This window comes from Plecotus auritus, assembly GCF_963455305.1.
Source record: "Plecotus auritus genome assembly, chromosome: 6".
NCBI lineage: Eukaryota > Metazoa > Chordata > Mammalia > Chiroptera > Vespertilionidae > Plecotus > Plecotus auritus.
In genome coordinates, this window is record NC_137773.1 from 96,071,553 (window position 1) to 96,090,416 (window position 18,864).

Genomic DNA, 18,864 nt, shown 5'->3' on the forward strand with positions numbered 1-18,864 from the left:
AGCCCATCCTGGGCAGGTTCAGAACTTCTCTTTCTACTCTTCCTCCAATAATAAAAATAATATTCACTGAGCTCACTCTGGGCTGAAATTGGTATTAATCATCTACATGACATCTTCAAACCTTCGGAATTCCCCTCAGCACATAGTTTCAGCTATCATTCTCATACTGCAGTTGAAGCAAGAGGGACTCCGAGAGGTTAGATGTCATGCCTGACCAAGTAAGGAGCATAGCAGATATTTGACCCCACGCAGCCAACTCTTGAACATGTGAAATTGAATCTTTGTGGCCCTGATTTTCTCATTTGTGCTGCCCTGACCTCCACCCCTACCCCCCACAGGCACCCTGCTGGCCAGCCAGTTTGTCCATGCCATAGTGAACAGAATCATCCCAACCTCCAATGGCTTCATTGCCCCCACCAGACATGGCTATCTCATCCGTGAACGATTCCAGTGCCCTTCATCAAGAGCCTCACAACAGGACCCTCTCAAGAACTTCAAGAAGGCAGTGTGGATGGTCAAATCAAGGCAGAGAGAAGAGTTGGCTGCTGCTGCAGGGGCACTGCAGGACTCAGGATTAGGGGGTGCCCAGAGAAATGAATGCAAATCAAACAAACGCTCACAAGTCTGCCTAATAGTGTAGAACCACCTGTGGGGGCATGAGGCTCCAATCTGGCTAAAGTAAAGAAAATAATTTGTTGATGTATAGCTGGACACAAAGCCTCATATCATGTGACCCAGACCTTGCTTCTCAATATCTTTCCATTGCTATATCCTCCTTGTGGGCTCTATTTGCAGACCTCCCATCCCTAGGTTAGCAACATGGTAGCAATTCAGTAGAAAAGAGAGCTTCCCTTCCCCTACAGTTTGAACTAAAATCCTGGCCTTGATTCTATTGATCCCAGTTGGTTCATATGCCCATCCCAGAACCAATCAAAGAGAATGTAGCACTGTGATAAACCATACTGACCCAATGACCTAACTGCCCACTTGGGCTGCGCATGGAGTCAACACCATCCAACTATGTGGACTGAGAATGGAAGAAGCTATTCCCAGGACAGAAACTGGGGTACTGGTACCAGGCAAAGTGGGGATGGATGGATATGAGACTGATCAACCCACAGATGTTAATTACAAAGCTTTACAGTTTATAAAGCACCAGGTGCTATGGTCTGATCCTTATCACAGCCCATACTTCAGGAAGGGCATGAGTTTCTGCGTCCATTTTACAGGTAAGGTAGCTGAGCCTAGCTGTGATTTGCTTAAGTTAATAGGCCTCGATGCATGAGCTCTGAGAAACAAGAACCAGGAGCCTTCCTGTCCCATCCTTCTTGTACTACCTGGCTCTAATTTTAGTCTCACAAGTACAACTACCTATTCCATAGGTGGCACACTGAAATGCCCACAGGGGCCAGTGAAAAATCTTAATGATTATTATGCATCTGGGTGAGGAGCCGAGAGTGGAGACAATGGGAACATGGAGGACACGTGCTCAGTCTAGGGTGGGCATGGGCACCTTGACTGTACCTCAGAATTTCCATGAGGAAAGCAGTCTACTTTTGCCAGAGCTTTCTGTTGTCAGCAAAACCAGAAGTCTGGACTTTTAGGCAAAATATTCCCGTTTTTAAAAGTTGGTAATTGCCTCAAATTTACATTTTAAGACACATATAGCCTATGTTTCTCTAATTCATAAGCTGATTTCACGACCCAAGCTGGCGTTAAAACAATAAACTCGTTAGAATTCTTCCATCTCTACTCTCTAGCTCCCAAACTTTGAGGATAAAGATGCTTTTTTAAAATCTTAAAAAACAGAGGATCTTAGAAGCAGATGGAAAAAGCTGCCAATATCTCCCTGATATGCTTTTGGACCATCTCTGCCCTGTGTAAGTTCAACAGTCCAACTGTTTCCATTCCACTCAAGCAGATCTTACTTCTGTGTCCGTAGTATTCTGAAAGACCCACTTGGTTCTGGGGATTTTGTTGAAGAATAGGAAAGTCAAATCTTTAAGGTGCTATTCCTTCTTCCTTCTGTGATATGCAGAATTTCACAAAAAGTAAACGTAGAAAAACAGAAGCTTTTGAACTGGATGTGACCTTACTGACTATCTTGTTTAGTTGTTTCCAAGGAGGGCTTTGGCAGTTCTGCATATAGCATCCAATTCCATTAAAAATTTTTAACTGTAATTATAAAATGCATGCTCAGGTGCATTGTGCAGCAAGTTTTTAAGGTGTTGGATTTTCTTGCCATCTCCGTTTAACTTAGATTGAAAGGGGGGCCCTTGAAAAATTACTTACTCTTTACCACCAGTTCTCTGTCAGTCAGGGAACAAAGTGGATGTGTGACAAAGTAAGATTTCTGGTTTAACATGTATGTGTCCATCTCAACAGCCTCAGTGAGAATCAACTGCTCTGTGGGTAAATACTAAATTGAACATAGAAAAGGAATTTTTACTAATAAAATGCTGTTCCGAATTGTTGCTCATATTGGAGGCTCTGCAGTGCATTTTCACTTGAGAAAGAGTTTGGTTGCTGTGAATGTTTGACAAGCCCTGTACTTGGAGGAGTGACTTACCTAAGGTCTCCCAGCTGTGGAGGAGTCAGGATGAGAGTGGGGTTATAAAAATCCTCACGTTGTTCTCTTATGCTAAGTAGGACCATGTAATGTTTCATCCAAACAGGGACACTTTTGGGGAGTAAAAAGGGATGCTTTTACCAATTACTCCCAGAGTACCTAAACTGGACTGTCCCAAGATTATTGAAATCTACAACCCCTCCAGCTGTAGCAAGAGTTAATTTGTAAAATTCTAGAGACTTTTAAAACTTGAGCTATAAGTGACATATGACATATTAGTTTCAGGTGTATAACATATGATTCATTATATGTATATATTGCAAAATTATCATCACAGTAAGTCTAGTTAATATCCATAACTGCACAGTTACAATTACTTCTGTTTGTTTGTTTCTGTTGTTGCAATTTTGTCCTAATTGCTTTTGTTTTGTTTTGTTTACTGAGGTATAATTTACCTATAACATTACATTAGTTTCAACATAACGATTTGATGTCGCAAAATTAACACCACAATAAGATCTATTACCACAAAAATTCTTTTCTTGTGATAAGAAATTTTAAGATCTATCCTCTTAACAACTTTCAAATATATGCTACAGTATTGTTAACTATAGTCATCAAATTGGACATTACATCCCCAGGACTTACTTATTTTATAATTGGAAGTTTATGAACATGTTTATGCATCTCACGCACCCCTTATCCCTCCACCTTTGGCAACTACCACTCTGTTCTCTGTATCTATGAATTTAGTATTTTAAAATTTATTTTTTTTAAATATATTTTATTGATTTTTTACAGAGAGGAAGGGAGAGAGATAGAGAGTTAGAAACATCGATGAGAGAGAAACATTGATCAGCTGCCTCCTGCACACTCCCTACTGGGTATGTGCCCGCAACCAAGGTACATGCCCTTGACGGGAATCGAACCTGGGACCCTTGAGTCCGCAGGCTGATGCTCTATCCACTGAGCCAAACCGGTTAGTGTTTAAAATTTATTTTAAATTTTACTTTATTTTCAAAGTCTAAAGACTATTTGCTTATCTCAACTTGAAAAATGTTCAAACTTACAACAGAGTTGCAATATTCGCAGAATGAACACACATTTATTCACCATTTTGAGATTCAACCATTGCTCTTCACTCTCAATTTCCTGCTAAAACCATTTCAAAGTGAGGAGAGTGAGTGAGGCACTCATCTAAGGCACAACATTTAAGGTGGCACCAAAAAACTCAACAATCAAGATAAACACTATTTTATTACCATGTTTAAAAAAAATCAATATGAATTTTAAAATGCATGATGAACAAAATATCAGCATTTTAATTTTATTTTTTAATATGTTTTTATTGATTTCAGAGAAAGAAAGGGAGAGGGAAAGATAGAAACGTCAATGATGAGAGAATCATCGATTGGCTGCCTCCTGCACGCCCCCTACTGGGGATCGAACCTGCAACCTAGGCATGTGACCTCCTTGTTCATGGGTCGATGCTCAACCACTAAGCCACACTGGCCAGGCACTATCAACATTTTATATAAAAATGGAATTTGACCCCACACTTGCACAAACTTGTCTCACCCTAATTCTAGCCCTAGTGACATCAAGACACATTACCTGTAAATACTTCAGGACAAATCTTTTAGAAATAAGGTCATTCTCCTACATAACCACACACACACACCTATGAAAACTAATAATCATTATTTAACATCTTTGAATAGGCATTTCTAATTTTCCTAATTAGCCCTAAAACATGTTATAGCTGTTCCTTTCCAACTGGGACCCAATCAAGAGTAGTTCATGCAGTGTATTTAGTTATTTTGTCTCATTAGTCTCTTATATTCTAGAGCTAGAGTCAGCAAACCACAGCCTGTGAGCCTGTCACCTATTTTTGTGAATAAAGTTTTATTGGAACATGGCCACGTGTATCATATACATATTGCCTGTGGCGATTTTCATGCTATAGTGACAGAAAATGTATGACCCCAAAGCCAAAAATATTTGCCATCTGGCCCTTTACAGGAAAGTGTGCCAAGCCTGGTCTTAGACTTGATTAGATTCAGGGTAAATATTTTTAAAATAGACATTTTCTTTTAGAGTAGTTTTAGGTTCATAGCAAAATTGATTGTAAGGTACAGAGAGATTTCCCATATGCCCCTGCCCCCATACATGCATAATTCCCCCCATGATCAGTATCCCCACCAGAGTGATAAAATTGATGAACATACAAAGACACATCATTATCACAGGATAAACATTTTTGACAAGATTACTTCATAGGAGTATTAGTTACCTATCCTATATAATAAAAGGCTAATATGCAAATAGACCGAATGGCGGAACAACCAAACAACCAGTCGCTATGACGTGTACTGACCACCAGGGGGTGCACGCGGAACATGGAGGGTGTCAGCAGCAGAGCGGGGAACATGGCGGGCAGTGGCCACGGGGGGATGGTGGAGCAGGTGAGTGGGGGTGTCAGACCAAGGCAGGGCACCCATCACTGTCATCAGGGCAAGCCTCTGGTGGTTACTAAAAATTCTTTGCTCCCGTGTGCCACAGTCCCACCTGGTGCTCACACCTGCTGCTGGTGATGGCTCCGCTCGCACCCGCAGCCAGTGCTGGAGTTGCTGCTCACACCTGCTGCCAGCACTCTGCGCTGACCCTGATCGCCCCTGAGGGCTTCTCCACCTCCCCCTGCTCCTGAGGGGCGATCAGGGCAGCAGCCACCACTCACATCTGCTGACAGTGCCAGACCCGCTTGAACCCACTGCTGGCACCAGCCCCAATCACTCTGCACTGTCAGAGGGTGCAAGCAGGGCCGGTGCCATCAGTGCATGGGAGCGGTGGCGTCGGGAACGGGGCTGCCAGCAGACAGGGGACCGGGGGCATGGAAGATGGGCCGAGACCTGCCCCTGTGCCCACCGCAGCCTCACGGCCCATAGTTCATTTCAAGGTGCACGAATTCGTGCACTGAGCCCCTAGTTGCTGTATAACAAGTTACCACAAATTTGGCAGCTGAAAATAACAGCCATTTATTACCTCACAGTTTCTATGGGTCAGGAATCTGGGCGCACTATGGTTGGGTGCTCTGTGCGGGTTCTCTGTGGGAGCTCATTGAGAAGCCTAGAGCCCTCTTCTACACTCGGTCAGTTTGTTGGCAGCATTGAGCTCCTTGTAGCTCTAGGCCTGGGACCTCAGCTCCTAGAGGCTGCCCTCTACCTAGGCCAGCGGTCGGCAAACTGCGGCTCGCGAGCCACATGCAGCTCTTTGGCCCCTTGAGTGTGGCTCTTCCACAAAATACCACGTACGGGTGTGCATGTACAGTGTGATTGAAACTTCGTGTCCCATGCGCAGAAGTCGGTTTGCGGCTCTCAAAAGAAATTTCAATCATTGTACTGTTGATATTTGGCTCTATTGACTAATGAGTTTGCCGACCACTGACCTAGGCAGTTCACAGGCTGGTTTCTCCTTCTAGGCCAGCAGGGACGCATCTGTTTGCTGCTTTAAGACTCTAGACTGTCTTTTACAGGGTGCCCCTGATTAGGTTGGGCCCACCCAACATAATCTCCCTTCTGATGAACTCACCATCAACTCATTTGAGACAGTAAATACACCTGCAAAATCCCTTCGCCTTTGCCATGGTGGCATAACCTAATCTCAGGAGTGGCATGCGTTGTCCTCCCAGGTCCCACTCACACTCCAGGATGGCGGATTTGACAGGTACCAGGGTGCGCACAGCAGGGCTGAGAATCCTGGTGTCCATCTTGGAATTCTGCCACAACATGTGATTCTGGACTTTAGAGATTTGGATCATAAAGTCTGCCACCTGGGAAGACTTAGGTTAAAAACAGGACCTTTTGATCTTGTCTTCTTAACCTCGCCAAAATACTAAGAAAAGACCTACTTAAGAATCTTACCTTAATGTTAAACTTTACAAAATGTAAGGAAATTTGTGTTCCAAAGCTGGTCTATCTAAACTGTCAATCTAAGGTTTTCAACTTACTCTGTGTAGATGAAAATGGTAAAGAAAAATATTTAGCTTAGAAACTTGTTATGCTTTATAAAAATAAGAATGACAAGATGTATGTGTACCATTGTCCACATGTTGACACATGCACATAAACATACAGGTTCTGCAATAGCATGGCAGGGGGAGGCAGGAAATATTGCTGTGACCATTATGGGAAAATACCTCCTGCTACCCAGGGCACTTAACCTAGCCTAGTGGGGCTTGAGGAAGGCTTCTTGGAGGAGGTGGCATTCTAGCTGAGTTCTGTAGGATGTGTATGCATGCACCAACACACACACACACACACACACACACACACACACACACACACACACCCCTAAGGTGGAATTGGCCTGTGGTTGCCTATTCTCCAAGTGAGTGAGAGCTTCCTCTGACCATATGTGATCTATGAAAAGAATGGAAAATGAAAAGAGATCCTTAAAATTTGAATAGAATCGCAATCCTTGGAGGCAGGGAGTATTGTGCGAGGACTCTTGTCAGCATGTCAGAAGCTTACACACGCCTGGTTCTCCAAGACAGTGACTAATAGATTGCCAGGTGGCATTGGTGTGAAAAGGACTATCGGGACATCTGGTGGCCCAGTCCACCTTAGCTGCTGTTCCTACAGGAACGTGCTGAAACCATGCAGAATTCCTTTCTGGGCTGGGAGCCATGAGCTGCTTCCTTCGCCCTCAGCCCGACTTCCACCCAGCACTCTATCCTCTGTGTTTTACCTCCTAAATATGGCTCCCTTCCACACCCCCCTCCACCTTCACTGCTCCCATCCTGGTCTAAGCCACCATCGTCCTTCGCCTAAGGCAGGGGTGGGGAACCTTTTTTCTGCCAAGGGGTATTTGGATATTTTTAACATCATTCTCAGGCCATACAAAATCATCAACTTAATAATTGGCCTGCTATATTTGGTCAAACATTTAATTAATTTACCCTAATGCCTTGGCTGGGCCAGACGAAATGATTTCACGGGCCTTATAGGGCCCTCAGGCCTGGTGTTCCCCACCCCTGGCTAAAGGATGGAACAGCCTCTTTGCATTCTCCCTTGAATCCCCTCCAATCACTTCCCTGCAGAGCAGCCAGAGTCCTTTGCTTCCAAATTCAAAGCTGCTCAAACACCTCTTTGCATAAAATCCATGCACAATTTCTAGCAGTGTGAAATGCCAAGGCCAAAATTCTTAACTCATCCCATCAGGATAAGTGGTCTGTCCCCTCTGGCCTCTCCACACTTATCCTGCAGTCCCAAAACATTGGTCTTTTTCCTTTTTTAGTTCAAATGGGCCGCACTTCTTCCCAGCTCAGGGCTTTGCACAGCTGTTGCTTCTGACCTTGGTGGTGAATGCCTACATCTTCAGAACTCAGCTAGCATACCACTTCCTCTGGGAAGCCTTCTTCATCCCTTACTACACTGGGTTAAGGCCCTGCGGTGGCAGGGGATATTTTCCCCAAATGGCAATATTTCCTGTCCCCCATGCTATTGCGGACCCTGGCCACTCCCCAGCTTCTAGAATCTGTTTGCCCTCAACTTGAATTTGGGAGGGACTTTGTCATAGCCACTATGGAGAGGCTGCAATGGAAATGATCCCGTGTGACTTGAAAGACTAGATCAGAAAAGGAGATATTGTATAAGGCTTCCACCTGGCTCAGTTGCTCCTCTCCTCAGTACAACTGTGCTGGGAACCCAGCTGCCATGTGGGGAAGCTCCGGCTGCATGAAGAGGCCACATGCAGGTGCTCCTTGCAGCAGCCCCAGCGAACAGCTAGCAGCAACTCACCTGCAGACAGGTGAGTGAATAAACCTTCAGAGGATTCCAGCTCCAATCTTCCAGCTACCCACCTGACACCAAACCTGCCCAAATTTCAATTATTGGAGAACAAAATAAATGTTGTAATTTTACATCTCTAACTCTTCAAGAAATGGGGTGGTTTATCACACAGCCACAGTAACTGGAATATAGTAACTTATATTTGTACCTTCTCTTTAAAGTATCTATTATAGTTGAAATTTTATGTGTGTGTGTGTGTGTGTGTGTGTGTGTGTGATTATTTGATTCCTATCCTTGAAAGATTAAAAGCTCTAGGAGGGCAAAAGCTTTGTCAGTTTTGTTCACTTTTCTATTTCTGACACCTACACTTATTACCAATGTATTCTCAGCTTTCCCACACCTCTTCACGTATAAAAAGAAATGTCATTTGGTCATTGATTATATGCTCATTCATTTGATAAATGCTCACGGATGGGGCTCTATGTCAGGAATTTATGATGAAGCATGAAAAGATGATGTCTATAAGGGACTATGGGAGGGCAGAGAAGGGTCAGTTCAATTGTGTTTTGAAGGATGTATAGGTGTTCTCTGGGTAACGAAGAGATAGAACACAGCTTCTGGCAAGGGAGATGGTATGTGCCAATGCATGGGGCTAGGAAGCAAGCAGGCATTAGCAGGAGGTTCTGCACAAATAGAGCATGGATGAAAAATTCTTCAAGAAATGGTTCTTAAGGGCCAGGTTCTGATGGCCTTCAGTGCTGGGTGTAAATGCTTAGAATTCAACTCACACAAAAAATAAATAAAAAATAGGAAGACTTTGAAGGTTTGGAAGCAGCTGTAGAATTATCCCAGTTCTTAATAGCACCAGGACTGGGAAAACTGGTTAAGTGGCTCCTGAACTGGTGCAGTGGGGACGTGATGGAGTCAGGACTAGGGAAATGAAGATAGGAGGAGAGGGACTATGGCAAAAGCCACTTAGCAAAAATTCATCGCCTAGGGGTTAGGCTGCTGTGTCACAGTGTTACATCAGCTCTAGAAAGAGGGGCCCACCAACATTTTTTTAGTAAATATGTCAGGCTCTACAAACCTCAGGATCTGTCTCACCCACTCATCCTACTGCTGTAGTGCAAAAGCAGCCAGAGATGATGGGCCACGGGGGGGGGGGGGGGGGGGGCGGGGAGGGGGCGCCGTGCATGTGTTCCAACAAAACCACAGACTTTGAAATATGAATTTCAGGATTTTCACGTGTCACGAAATAGTCTTCTCTTCTGGACTTTTTCCAACTTTTACAAAATGTAAATATCATTCTGAACTTGCTTGTTAAGTCGGGCAAAAGCAGGTGGCAGGGCTTGGTTTACCCACCAGCGCTATAGAAGGCGTTACTTACTATAGTACTTAGGTTTCAGGGGTAAGAGCTTACACAGCGAGGCCCTCACGGAGCCCCGCCCTCCCTGGCACACAGGCCGCGCCCCCAGGGCGGAGCGGCGCATGCGCATCCTGCCCGCGGGCGGGGGCGGGGGCGGGGGCGGGGCGGGCCGCGGCTCTGACTTCCAACATGGCGCACGCTGGCGGCGGCGGCGGCTCCGGGGGCCGGGGGCTGAGTGGCGCCCGCTGGGGTCGCTCGGGCTCTGCGGGCCACGAGAAGCTGCCGGTGCACGTGAGTGGCGCCCTAGCCCTCCCTCGGGAACCCCGTCATCCGGCCCCGCGCCCCCAACCTGGGCCCCGCCCGGCCCCACCTCGGCCCCTCCTCCGTGCGGCCCGGGACCCCAGACCCCTGACCTCTCACCTCGGTCCCCTCGGAGGCCGGCCTGTCCCCCTCCCCGCCAGAGACTTGCGTCCCCAGTTCCCTCCACTGACCCGGGCCCATCGGGATCCTCCCCGACCCCTTCCCCTTCCTCGCAGGTGGAGGACGCCCTCACCTACCTGGACCAGGTGAAGATCCGCTTCGGCAGCGACCCTGCCACTTACAACGGCTTCCTGGAAATTATGAAGGAGTTCAAAAGCCAAAGGTACCTGTGGGGCCGCTCCCCACCCCGGGGGGCCGCCGTCGGGCTGAGCGAGTGGAAGTGCCCCAGCTGCATGACCTTGCACAGGTTGTCGAACCTTTGGAAGCCTCAGTTTCTTCAAAACACGAGAGTGTAGACTCTACACTGTAGAGTCTTCCTTTGTGGAGCTGTTATGGGGGTTCCTGGTAGGAGGGCAAGTATTGGGGTGAGGCGAGAGAGGCGAGTCGGACTAGCAAAGAGTCTTTCTTCAAAATGTTGGATTTTTTAAAAATGAATTTTGTTCAGCCAGGACTTTAAAAAGATATTTTTAAAGCACTGCATTACAATGTTATTTATCTTGATTATTGAATGTTTTGGCGCCCTCTCCCCCCTAAATCTTGTCCCCCAAGGTGAGTGTCTCACTCACATCACCCAAGTCCCAGGCCTGCTAGGAAGTTATGCACATAAAATGCTTAGTAAGGGGCCTGGCATTTTAGAAGGCATTTGAAACACATTAGCTGTGTTTGTAGGCACAGAATCAGGAGGGTTAGAGGTCCATAGGGGACCTCACAATCATGCCTTCGTGTGACAGGAGGCTCACTGAGGCTTAGGGGACAGTGCAGGACTAGAACTTGGGTCCTCTGAGTCTTAGGTTCTCGATGATCACATACCTACCATGCTGCTTCTCCCTCTGAGGAAATATGACAGGGTCTGGTTTTTTCCACAAGCACTCTGCCAAGGCCTTGACCCTAGCTGCAGCCATGAGGGAGACCCCATCCCACTCCTCGAATTTTTAAGCAATTCCCATACTTGTAGGGCCCTTGGTATTTATGCATTGTAATCAGTTGCTGGGATCAACTGCTATGTCATAGTTGATCCTCAAGTCATTTAAAATAAGGGAATTTATCTCATCTCATCATTTAGAGGGCTTGAAGCTCAGGACTTACAGTTACTCTCCTGACATTTTTGGCACTGAGTTACAGGTGCTTGGAGTGTTTTGGGGAGCTGTGCTGTGTGACTTATTCTGTGGTTCTCTCCAGGGGCACAGGGGGCCCAGGCCTGGCTGCTCTGGAAGTAGATCACTGTCAGCAGATTCCCCCCAGTCACATTTTAGGGTGCTTTGTGGTCAGTGAGAAGCTGGTTACATGGCACTGTCATGGGAGTCTAGAATAGATTTTACTTTTGTTTCCCAAGACGCTTTTGCCCACTCGTGATCTTTATTCCAGCATCGATACTCCTGGAGTCATCCGACGAGTCTCACAGCTCTTCCACGAACACCCTGACCTCATTGTTGGATTCAACGCTTTCCTTCCCCTTGGGTACAGAATCGACATTCCCAAGAATGGCAAGTTAAACATACAGTCGCCTCTGTCCAGCCAGGTATGCTGCTGCAGTGGTTTGAGTGATCTTGGCCTTAACACAGCCTTCACTGGTTCTCGGGGACTCAGGTCGGACAGTGTATCTGGTGTATTGCGTTGCCGGAAAACCAGTGACAGTCTTTTTCTAGACATGCTATTCGTAGCACAAATCAAAATAGATTGAAACACCTATACAGGCAGCCTCTGCTTCCCAGATTAGTCCGTTTGGAGGGGCTGTGTTTATGAATGTCAGGGAGGCATTCTCTTGTACTGTTTTATGTCCGGTCATAATAACCTCATCCTCGGTGGCCGAGCTCTTGCCCTGAGGCCTTCCCTGTGAGGGCACCAGGCAGGTCACGCTTGTACTTGGGCATGTGATCACTCTGATCACCCTTGGTGCCACCCATAAAATGAAGTCGTTGGGATGTGGATGTTAATGGCCATTTTTATAATTACCAGCAGAGCCATTGGTTCAGCTCAGGCTTGTGGCTTTGGTCTCTTCTCTCGAGGACAGCTTGCTGTCTCCTTTATCTGGAATCCAAAAGCCTATGTGAGCCTTACTTTTATAAAGTCATTATTGTTTTCCCCACCTCGGCCCTGTTGCCATATAAGGTATAATGTTTAGCTGCGGGTGGCGGGGTTGGGGGGTGACCAGAGCAGTGAGGGATGCTTAGTAGTTAGTGTCCCTGACTCTACCCACTAAGTCCTCACCCAGTGGAGGCAGTCAGAAATGTCACCAGATATTGCCAAGTGTCTCCTGAGAGTAAAATTGCCCCTGATGAGTACCACTGGTCTAAGTGAACCTGCTCTTACAACCTCCTTCATCTCTGTCCCGGGGGTTTTAATGGGGAAGGTAAAAATCTACTGTATGGAAGCATTTTGCAGGTTTCTCCTCTGATGAGGGAGTGTCCTATTAAAGGAGGGAGTCAGGTTTGAAAGGAGAACAGTGAGAGGCCTACATAAGGCAAGCTGCACCTTCAGTGTGTTGTCTTATTAAAGCTGAGGAGCACATCTCAGTTTTAAAAAGGAACTTGGAAGCCTGTGGCTGCTGAATTCCAAAGGGCTTCCATTTCACGTTTTCGAATGGAGCTGCGGGATCCAGATGTGGGACTCATGCCTCCAGACAGTAAAAGCCTTGGCAGGATTAATCTTTGTAATAGTCACAGCTAGGGGAGGAAACCAAGCTCATTGGCAATAGTGTGCATGGAGCACTTGGTGAGTCTAAAGTGCCCTATAAACTCGGGGTGTCATTACCATCATTTGCTAAGAAAGAGCAGGATGGAAGTTCTGAATTGTGCTCACTCTATGGACACGGCCTTTCTCAGTCTCTGCCTGTGGGACTCCCTCTGCTCTGGGGCTGGATCTCCACATGAACTGCCCAGTGGTGGCCCTGCCCAAAATAGCCACGGAGCCCCTGCTGTTGCACACTCCAGGGAGGGCTCTAGTAGAGAAAACAGACCAGATCAGTCTTGTCTCCCCCTGGCTCCCTTAGGTGACGAAGGTTCATTAACTTGAAGGAAGGCGGGAGAGAACTTAATTAACAGCCACTTAAAGGGCTTTATAGTCTTGTTTCAGCCGGAAGAAGCCACATCCAGGGCCTGCTCCCTCAGCTGGAGAAGTGCATTCTGGAACATACCAGCCCACACAGCTTCAGTCAACAGTAAGGACCAGCAGGGTTTTTAGCCTCCTTTGTTAGTGTCCTCAATGCCAGGCACAAATGACACGGCTTCCTGGCTTCCTGGAGTCCTTTGCGAGGCTAGAATAGCTGGAGATCTTTACACGGCTTCCTGTACACCAGTGCCCTGGTGACTTTTTAGAAATTGGTTTTTATAGTCTCACTGTTTTGAAGTACAGCTTTATTCTTTTCATTTTTCACATTTTCATGAATCCTGTCAACTACAGACAAAGAGAGAGTAGCTCTGTGCTGAGGAAGAAAAGTAAGGGTGCTCCAGCCTTTGGGGAGCCCTTCGTGTGAGGTTTCTCAGCTTTGGCACCGTTGCCTTTGGGGCTGGATCATTCTTTCTCTTGGAGGCGTCCTGTGCACTGTAAGGCACTGAACAGCATCTCTTCTCCACCCACCTGATGCCAATAGCACTCCCTCCTCCAGTATGACAACTTAAAAGCATCTCCAGACATTGCCAAGTGTTCCCTGAGGGGCAGAATCACCCCAGCTGAGAACACTAGTCTATAGAGGAGGACTGACGGACGTGTGCCATGATGAGGGAAGCATGGGCGAAGGAGGGCAAGGGACCATGGTGGGAAGAACGTCCCCTTGCTGGGGCCACAGCCTGCTGAGTCGGCACCATTTTGGATCCAGTCATCTGGGCCTCAGTTGTTACCTCACCTCTGCAGAGTCCCTCCATTGTCACCTCCAAGTCATTCTCCCACCATATTTGTTTGTATATTTCAGGGTAGCAAAGGCAGGAAAAAAAATTAAAAAGCCACTGTTTCTTGTTGATTTGCCTTCCCTGGAAAACTGGGAGTCCTCATGATCAGGCATGACCCTCGCCTGTCTTGGTCATGACTGAGTCCTCCTTTTGGCACGTTGTCAGGGAGCAACGATGTCAGTGGGTCCCCTTGAGGGCAGATCCTGTCATCTCGGAGCTGACTTTATGCTTGGCTGGGATGATGGCCAGCTAGGACAGAGATAAACATAAACCTTTAGGTGCTGCTTATAAGAAAGTGGCCCTATTGCGTTCAAAGGGAGGCCTGCTTTCCACTTTCTGGGGAGAGTCATTTGGAAGTTCAGTCACTTCCTGGCAGATCATCTCTGTGCCTAAGTCACTCACAGAGTAAGTATAGACATCTCGTCTGTGTCAGGCCCTGAGGTTTATTGGAAGTTCTAGCTCTTGAGGTGCTTGCATAGATGAAGTGAGAACTGTTGCAAATCAGATATGACGTATGTGCGGGAGTTCAACACTGCAAGTGAAAGATGGCAGGGCTTGAGGGGGGCAGCAGGAGCCGTGCCTGTGTCTGGGTAGAATGGGAGTCTTCCTGGTGGAGGGGGTAAAGGCCTGAGGTAGGAATGAGTGGGTGTGCTTGAGAAATGTCCAGAAACCCAGTAGGTTTCCGACATGAAGGCTAGGGGGTGGGATGGAGAGACAGGAATGTGGGGAGTTGGTGGGGAGTTCAGGATAGGCCACTCTGGCTACTGTGCCAGCCATGGACTGAGGAGCAAAGAAGATGAATGAGGCCCCAGGTGATCCAGACAGTGGATGGTGTTGCAGACCGGGGGTGGGTATCAGAAAGGGAGAGGTCCAGGATCCAGGATGTCTGAGCCGTGGGGGAAGGTTGAGGCCCCTGCTGAGATGAGCAAGGCCAGGGAGGACTGGGACTGCTGCTCTGTGTTTAATGAGGCATCTCTTAAATATCTAGGCGGGGCTATATGTGCATGCTTAGATGGCCAAGTTGGCCGTGAAGGGTGGCTCATCAGTGTCTAGGAGGCGTTCTAACTGTGCCTAGACCAGGCCAGCCCCAGCTGGCAGAGAAGAGAAAAGACCGGATTGTTCTGGAAGGTTCGGACCAAGAATTGGTGAACTATGGCCCTTGGGCCAAAGCCAGCTTGTTTTTGTATGGCCAGTGGTTTCTGCATTTTCTGAGCGTTACATTTAAAAAATATTTTTAATTGTAATATTTACAAAACAAAATTCATCGTTATAACCATTTAAAAGTGTCCAGTGGTTTCTTAGTATATTCACAATATCGTACAACTACCACCAATTCCTGAACATTTCTGTCACTCCAAAAAGATACTATACCTCCCAATTCTCCCCTGGCAGTCACTAATCCACCCCTCTCTCTATGGATTTGCCTGTTCTGGATATTTCATGAAAATGGGATCATACACTATATGACCGTTTGTGTCCAGCTTTCTTCACTCAGCATGGTGTTTTCAAGGTTCATCCATGTTGTAATAGAGCGTCTATGAACCAGAGCTTCATTCCTTTTTATGGCCGAATAATATTCCACTGTATGGATAGACCACCTTTTGTTCGTCCATTCATCAGCTAATGGACACTTGGGTTGTTTCCACCTATTGGTGATTTTGACACCTGTTTTCAGTTCTTTTGGGATGATACCTGGGAGCAGAATTGCTGGGTCACATGGTAACTATGTTTAACTTACTAAAAAAATGCCAGACTGTTTGCTATAGCCATTGTACCATTACTGTCTGGCCCATTTTTTTGGAGCCCTCATCTCTAGGGATGGTACTCTTGTCTTGTCACAGTGGCTCACTCCAGGGGGGGTGGAGGGGAAATGTGGCACTTGAAAATGCCCCCTCGGAGTGGAGTCGTGGGGAGCTTTGGGTGAATGCACAGCTTTCTGTAAAGCAAACCCTGACCCCAAGGCTGTTCCCTTTCCCTGCTCCTTCCACCTTCCATTGGGAGGTAATTAGCAGGAGCACCCCCAGAGTGTCTTAGAATGAATTCACTGCTCAGGAGAAGTGGTGTTTAGAATTGTGACTGCTCTGGATCTGTTGTGTGTCTGCTTTCCTCAGCTCAGACTTTCTGGAGTTGCCCCTGCACCCACTGTTATGAGCTGAATTGTGTCCCCTTCCCAAATTCATACATTGAAGGCCTAACCCTCAGTGTGTCAGAATGTGACTATATTTGGAGAGAGGGTTTTTACAGAGATAATGACCCCTAATCCAATCTAACTGGTGTCCTGAGGAAATCTGGACCTAGAGAGAGACCCAGGGTTGGGTGCACACAGAGAGACAACCGTGTGAAGACACCATGAGAAGGCGGCCATTACAAGCTAAGAGGCCTCAGGAGAAACCAACCTCCAGACTTCCAGCCTCCAGAACTCTGAGGAATAAGTTGCTGTTATTGAAGGTGTCCAGTCTGTGGTATTTTGTTATGGCATCTCCAGTAGATTGGTACACCCACCCAGCTGATGGGCAGTGTGCCCAGCAGTCCTCATCCTACTCCAGAGCCTTTTTGGTCAGGGGTTGGTGCAGGTGGGCTCCTGGGCGATGGAAACAGTAGACTCATTTTGTTCCTTCACCTGTCCATCTGATCATTCCCCAGCAGTGGAGGAAGGTTGCTCTGTCCCAAGCTCTGTTCCAGGCACTGGGGATATAGTTGTGAACAAAGTAGAATCTCTGTCTTCATTATGTTTGCCATCTGGTCAGGGTGGGCAGACAACAAAATAAGTACAATATGTTACAGTAAGAGAAAACAGCAAGAAAGGGGCTCAGAGTGCTGAGAGACAGGGGCATTTTAGTTGGGCACAGGATGGTTCCAGAAGACTTGTTGAGAAACAGCTTCTGCTTGCTGGGGATCTGCAGGATGCCGAGGGTCACTCCTGATGGCCCAGCTCCTGTCAGTGGCAGAGGGAGGCTGTCATCAGAACCACACGCAAAATTCCAGTTTAGAAACACAAATATCACCTTGGGCGTGGGTCCTGTCCCACTAAGAACTAGGATTCTGAGTGCACAGGAGAGAGACGTGTGTCTTTTTTATTTGTATTGATGGGAAAGCACACAAATGAGGAACATGCTTGATGACTGGTCAGGGCCCATCTCTTCTCCCAAGTGACTTGCCCTGGGCTTAACACCAAAATTCCCGCAGTTCCATGTAGCCTGGACAGTGGGCCCCCTTATCTGCAGGGTCCCAGTTTTATACCTGCTAAGAGCAGGTGCTTTTACAACTGAAAACAATCTCGCTGAAATGGGCTGGCAAAAAGTGTAGGAAGATTTCTTTTATAAAGAGGCCAAACCTCCACTCTGAAAAGGATTCAACAACCCACATTTTATACATTTCTTGCAAATGCTAATTTTTTAAAGTGTAGAGTGTTTCTGAAACCTTCGTGTTCTCGGAATCAGTTGGAAAGGATCAGGCGGAGGCGAGTTCATAAGACTTGCCCAGGAGAGCACAGACCCACAGAAGGCCCAGGAGGAGCCATCTGCTTGTTCTGTGGGCTCCCCCATCTGCATTCCTCCCTCTAGGCCCGCAGACAGCACCTTTTTTCTGCATCTAATTGAAATACTTGGCTTTGTGCGAGGTTTTGCCTTTTCTCATACAGATAGTGGCGTTTGTTACAATCTGTTCCTGGTGTCGGGCCGACAGTCACTGTCATATTGTTGTCAGGAGAATTCGCACAACCACAGCGACTGTACTGAGAACTTCAAACAACAGCTGCTGTACAAAGAGGACAAACCCCAGGTGCCCTTGGAGTCGGATTCTGTGGAGTTCAACAATGCCATCAGCTATGTGAACAAGATTAAGACCCGCTTTCTGGACCACCCTGAGATCTACAGGTCATTCCTGGAGATACTGCACACTTATCAGGTAAGAGGCCTCACTCAGGCCACACTTCTCTGCGGCTCTTCTTGGTGTAATCCAATGTCAGGTGCATTTTCTTGTCTGAATTCATGGAATCCTGTAAAAATCTGATAAGTTCTTGTTTTTGCATTAATTTTTTTACTGTGATAAAATATAGATAATGTAAAACTTAGCATTTTAACCATGTTTAAGTGTCCAGTTCAGTGGCATTAAGTACATTCACATTGTTGTGCAGCCATCACCACTATCCTGCTCCAAAACTCTTTTCACCTTGTAAAACAGAAACTCTGTCCCCATTAAACACTAACTCTCAACCCCCTTTTCCAGCCACTGCCACCCACCCTTCTTTCTGTCTCAATGAATTTTTTGACTCCTCTAGGGACCTCATATAGTGGGATCATATGGTATTTGTCCTTTTGTGACTGGCTTATTTCACTCAGCACGTGTTGTAGCATGTGTCAGAATTTCTGTTTTAAGGCCGAATAATATTTCATTGTGTTAATGGAACAGATTTTGTTTATCCATTCATCTTTTGATGGACATTTGAGTTGCTTCTATACTTTGGCTGCTTTGAACATGGGTGTACAAATACCTATTGGAGTTTGGTTTAGTTACGGTTTTAATATACTCCTTGAGGCAGCTCTGTACCCAAGGAAACATACATCAGAAGGATTAAAAAAGAACCTAAGGGGATGCTCTTTTTATAGACGACTTCATTATTGTTTAGACCACACAGCTTTTATTTCTGCTGATTACAACTGTGCAGGCACTGAGGCAACAGAGGTAAATGGTTGCTGCTGCTTAGGAGTTCCGTCTAAAGTGGGAGAAACTTGAGATGATTTAGGGTGGAAAAGAAGGGAAATGCAAAGAAGTATG

At 46.6% G+C, this 18,864-nt stretch overlaps 2 protein-coding genes across 3 annotated transcripts in view; both read left to right on the forward strand.

Annotated features, from left to right (window-relative positions):
- NWD1 (NACHT and WD repeat domain containing 1) overlaps positions 1 to 2,481 on the forward strand; it is a 76,460-nt gene extending 73,979 nt beyond the window's left edge. The window contains 1 exon segment of the mRNA XM_080673169.1: positions 339 to 2,481. Coding sequence (XP_080529295.1) covers positions 339 to 640 — 302 coding nt within the window. The 3' untranslated portion in view covers positions 641 to 2,481.
- Positions 2,482 to 9,874: 7,393 nt separating this feature from the next.
- The window catches only part of SIN3B (SIN3 transcription regulator family member B), a 43,698-nt gene continuing 34,708 nt past the window's right edge, over positions 9,875 to 18,864 (forward strand). Inside the window, exons 1-4 of one of the 2 annotated variants that reach the window (XM_080673151.1) lie at positions 9,875 to 10,015; positions 10,261 to 10,367; positions 11,570 to 11,723; positions 17,794 to 17,994. In XM_080673151.1, coding sequence (XP_080529277.1) covers positions 9,914 to 10,015; positions 10,261 to 10,367; positions 11,570 to 11,723; positions 17,794 to 17,994 — 564 coding nt within the window. In that variant the 5' untranslated portion in view covers positions 9,875 to 9,913. The remainder of the gene's footprint in view (positions 10,016 to 10,260; positions 10,368 to 11,569; positions 11,724 to 17,793; positions 17,995 to 18,864) is intronic. The other variant, XM_080673152.1, reaches the window with a different exon arrangement.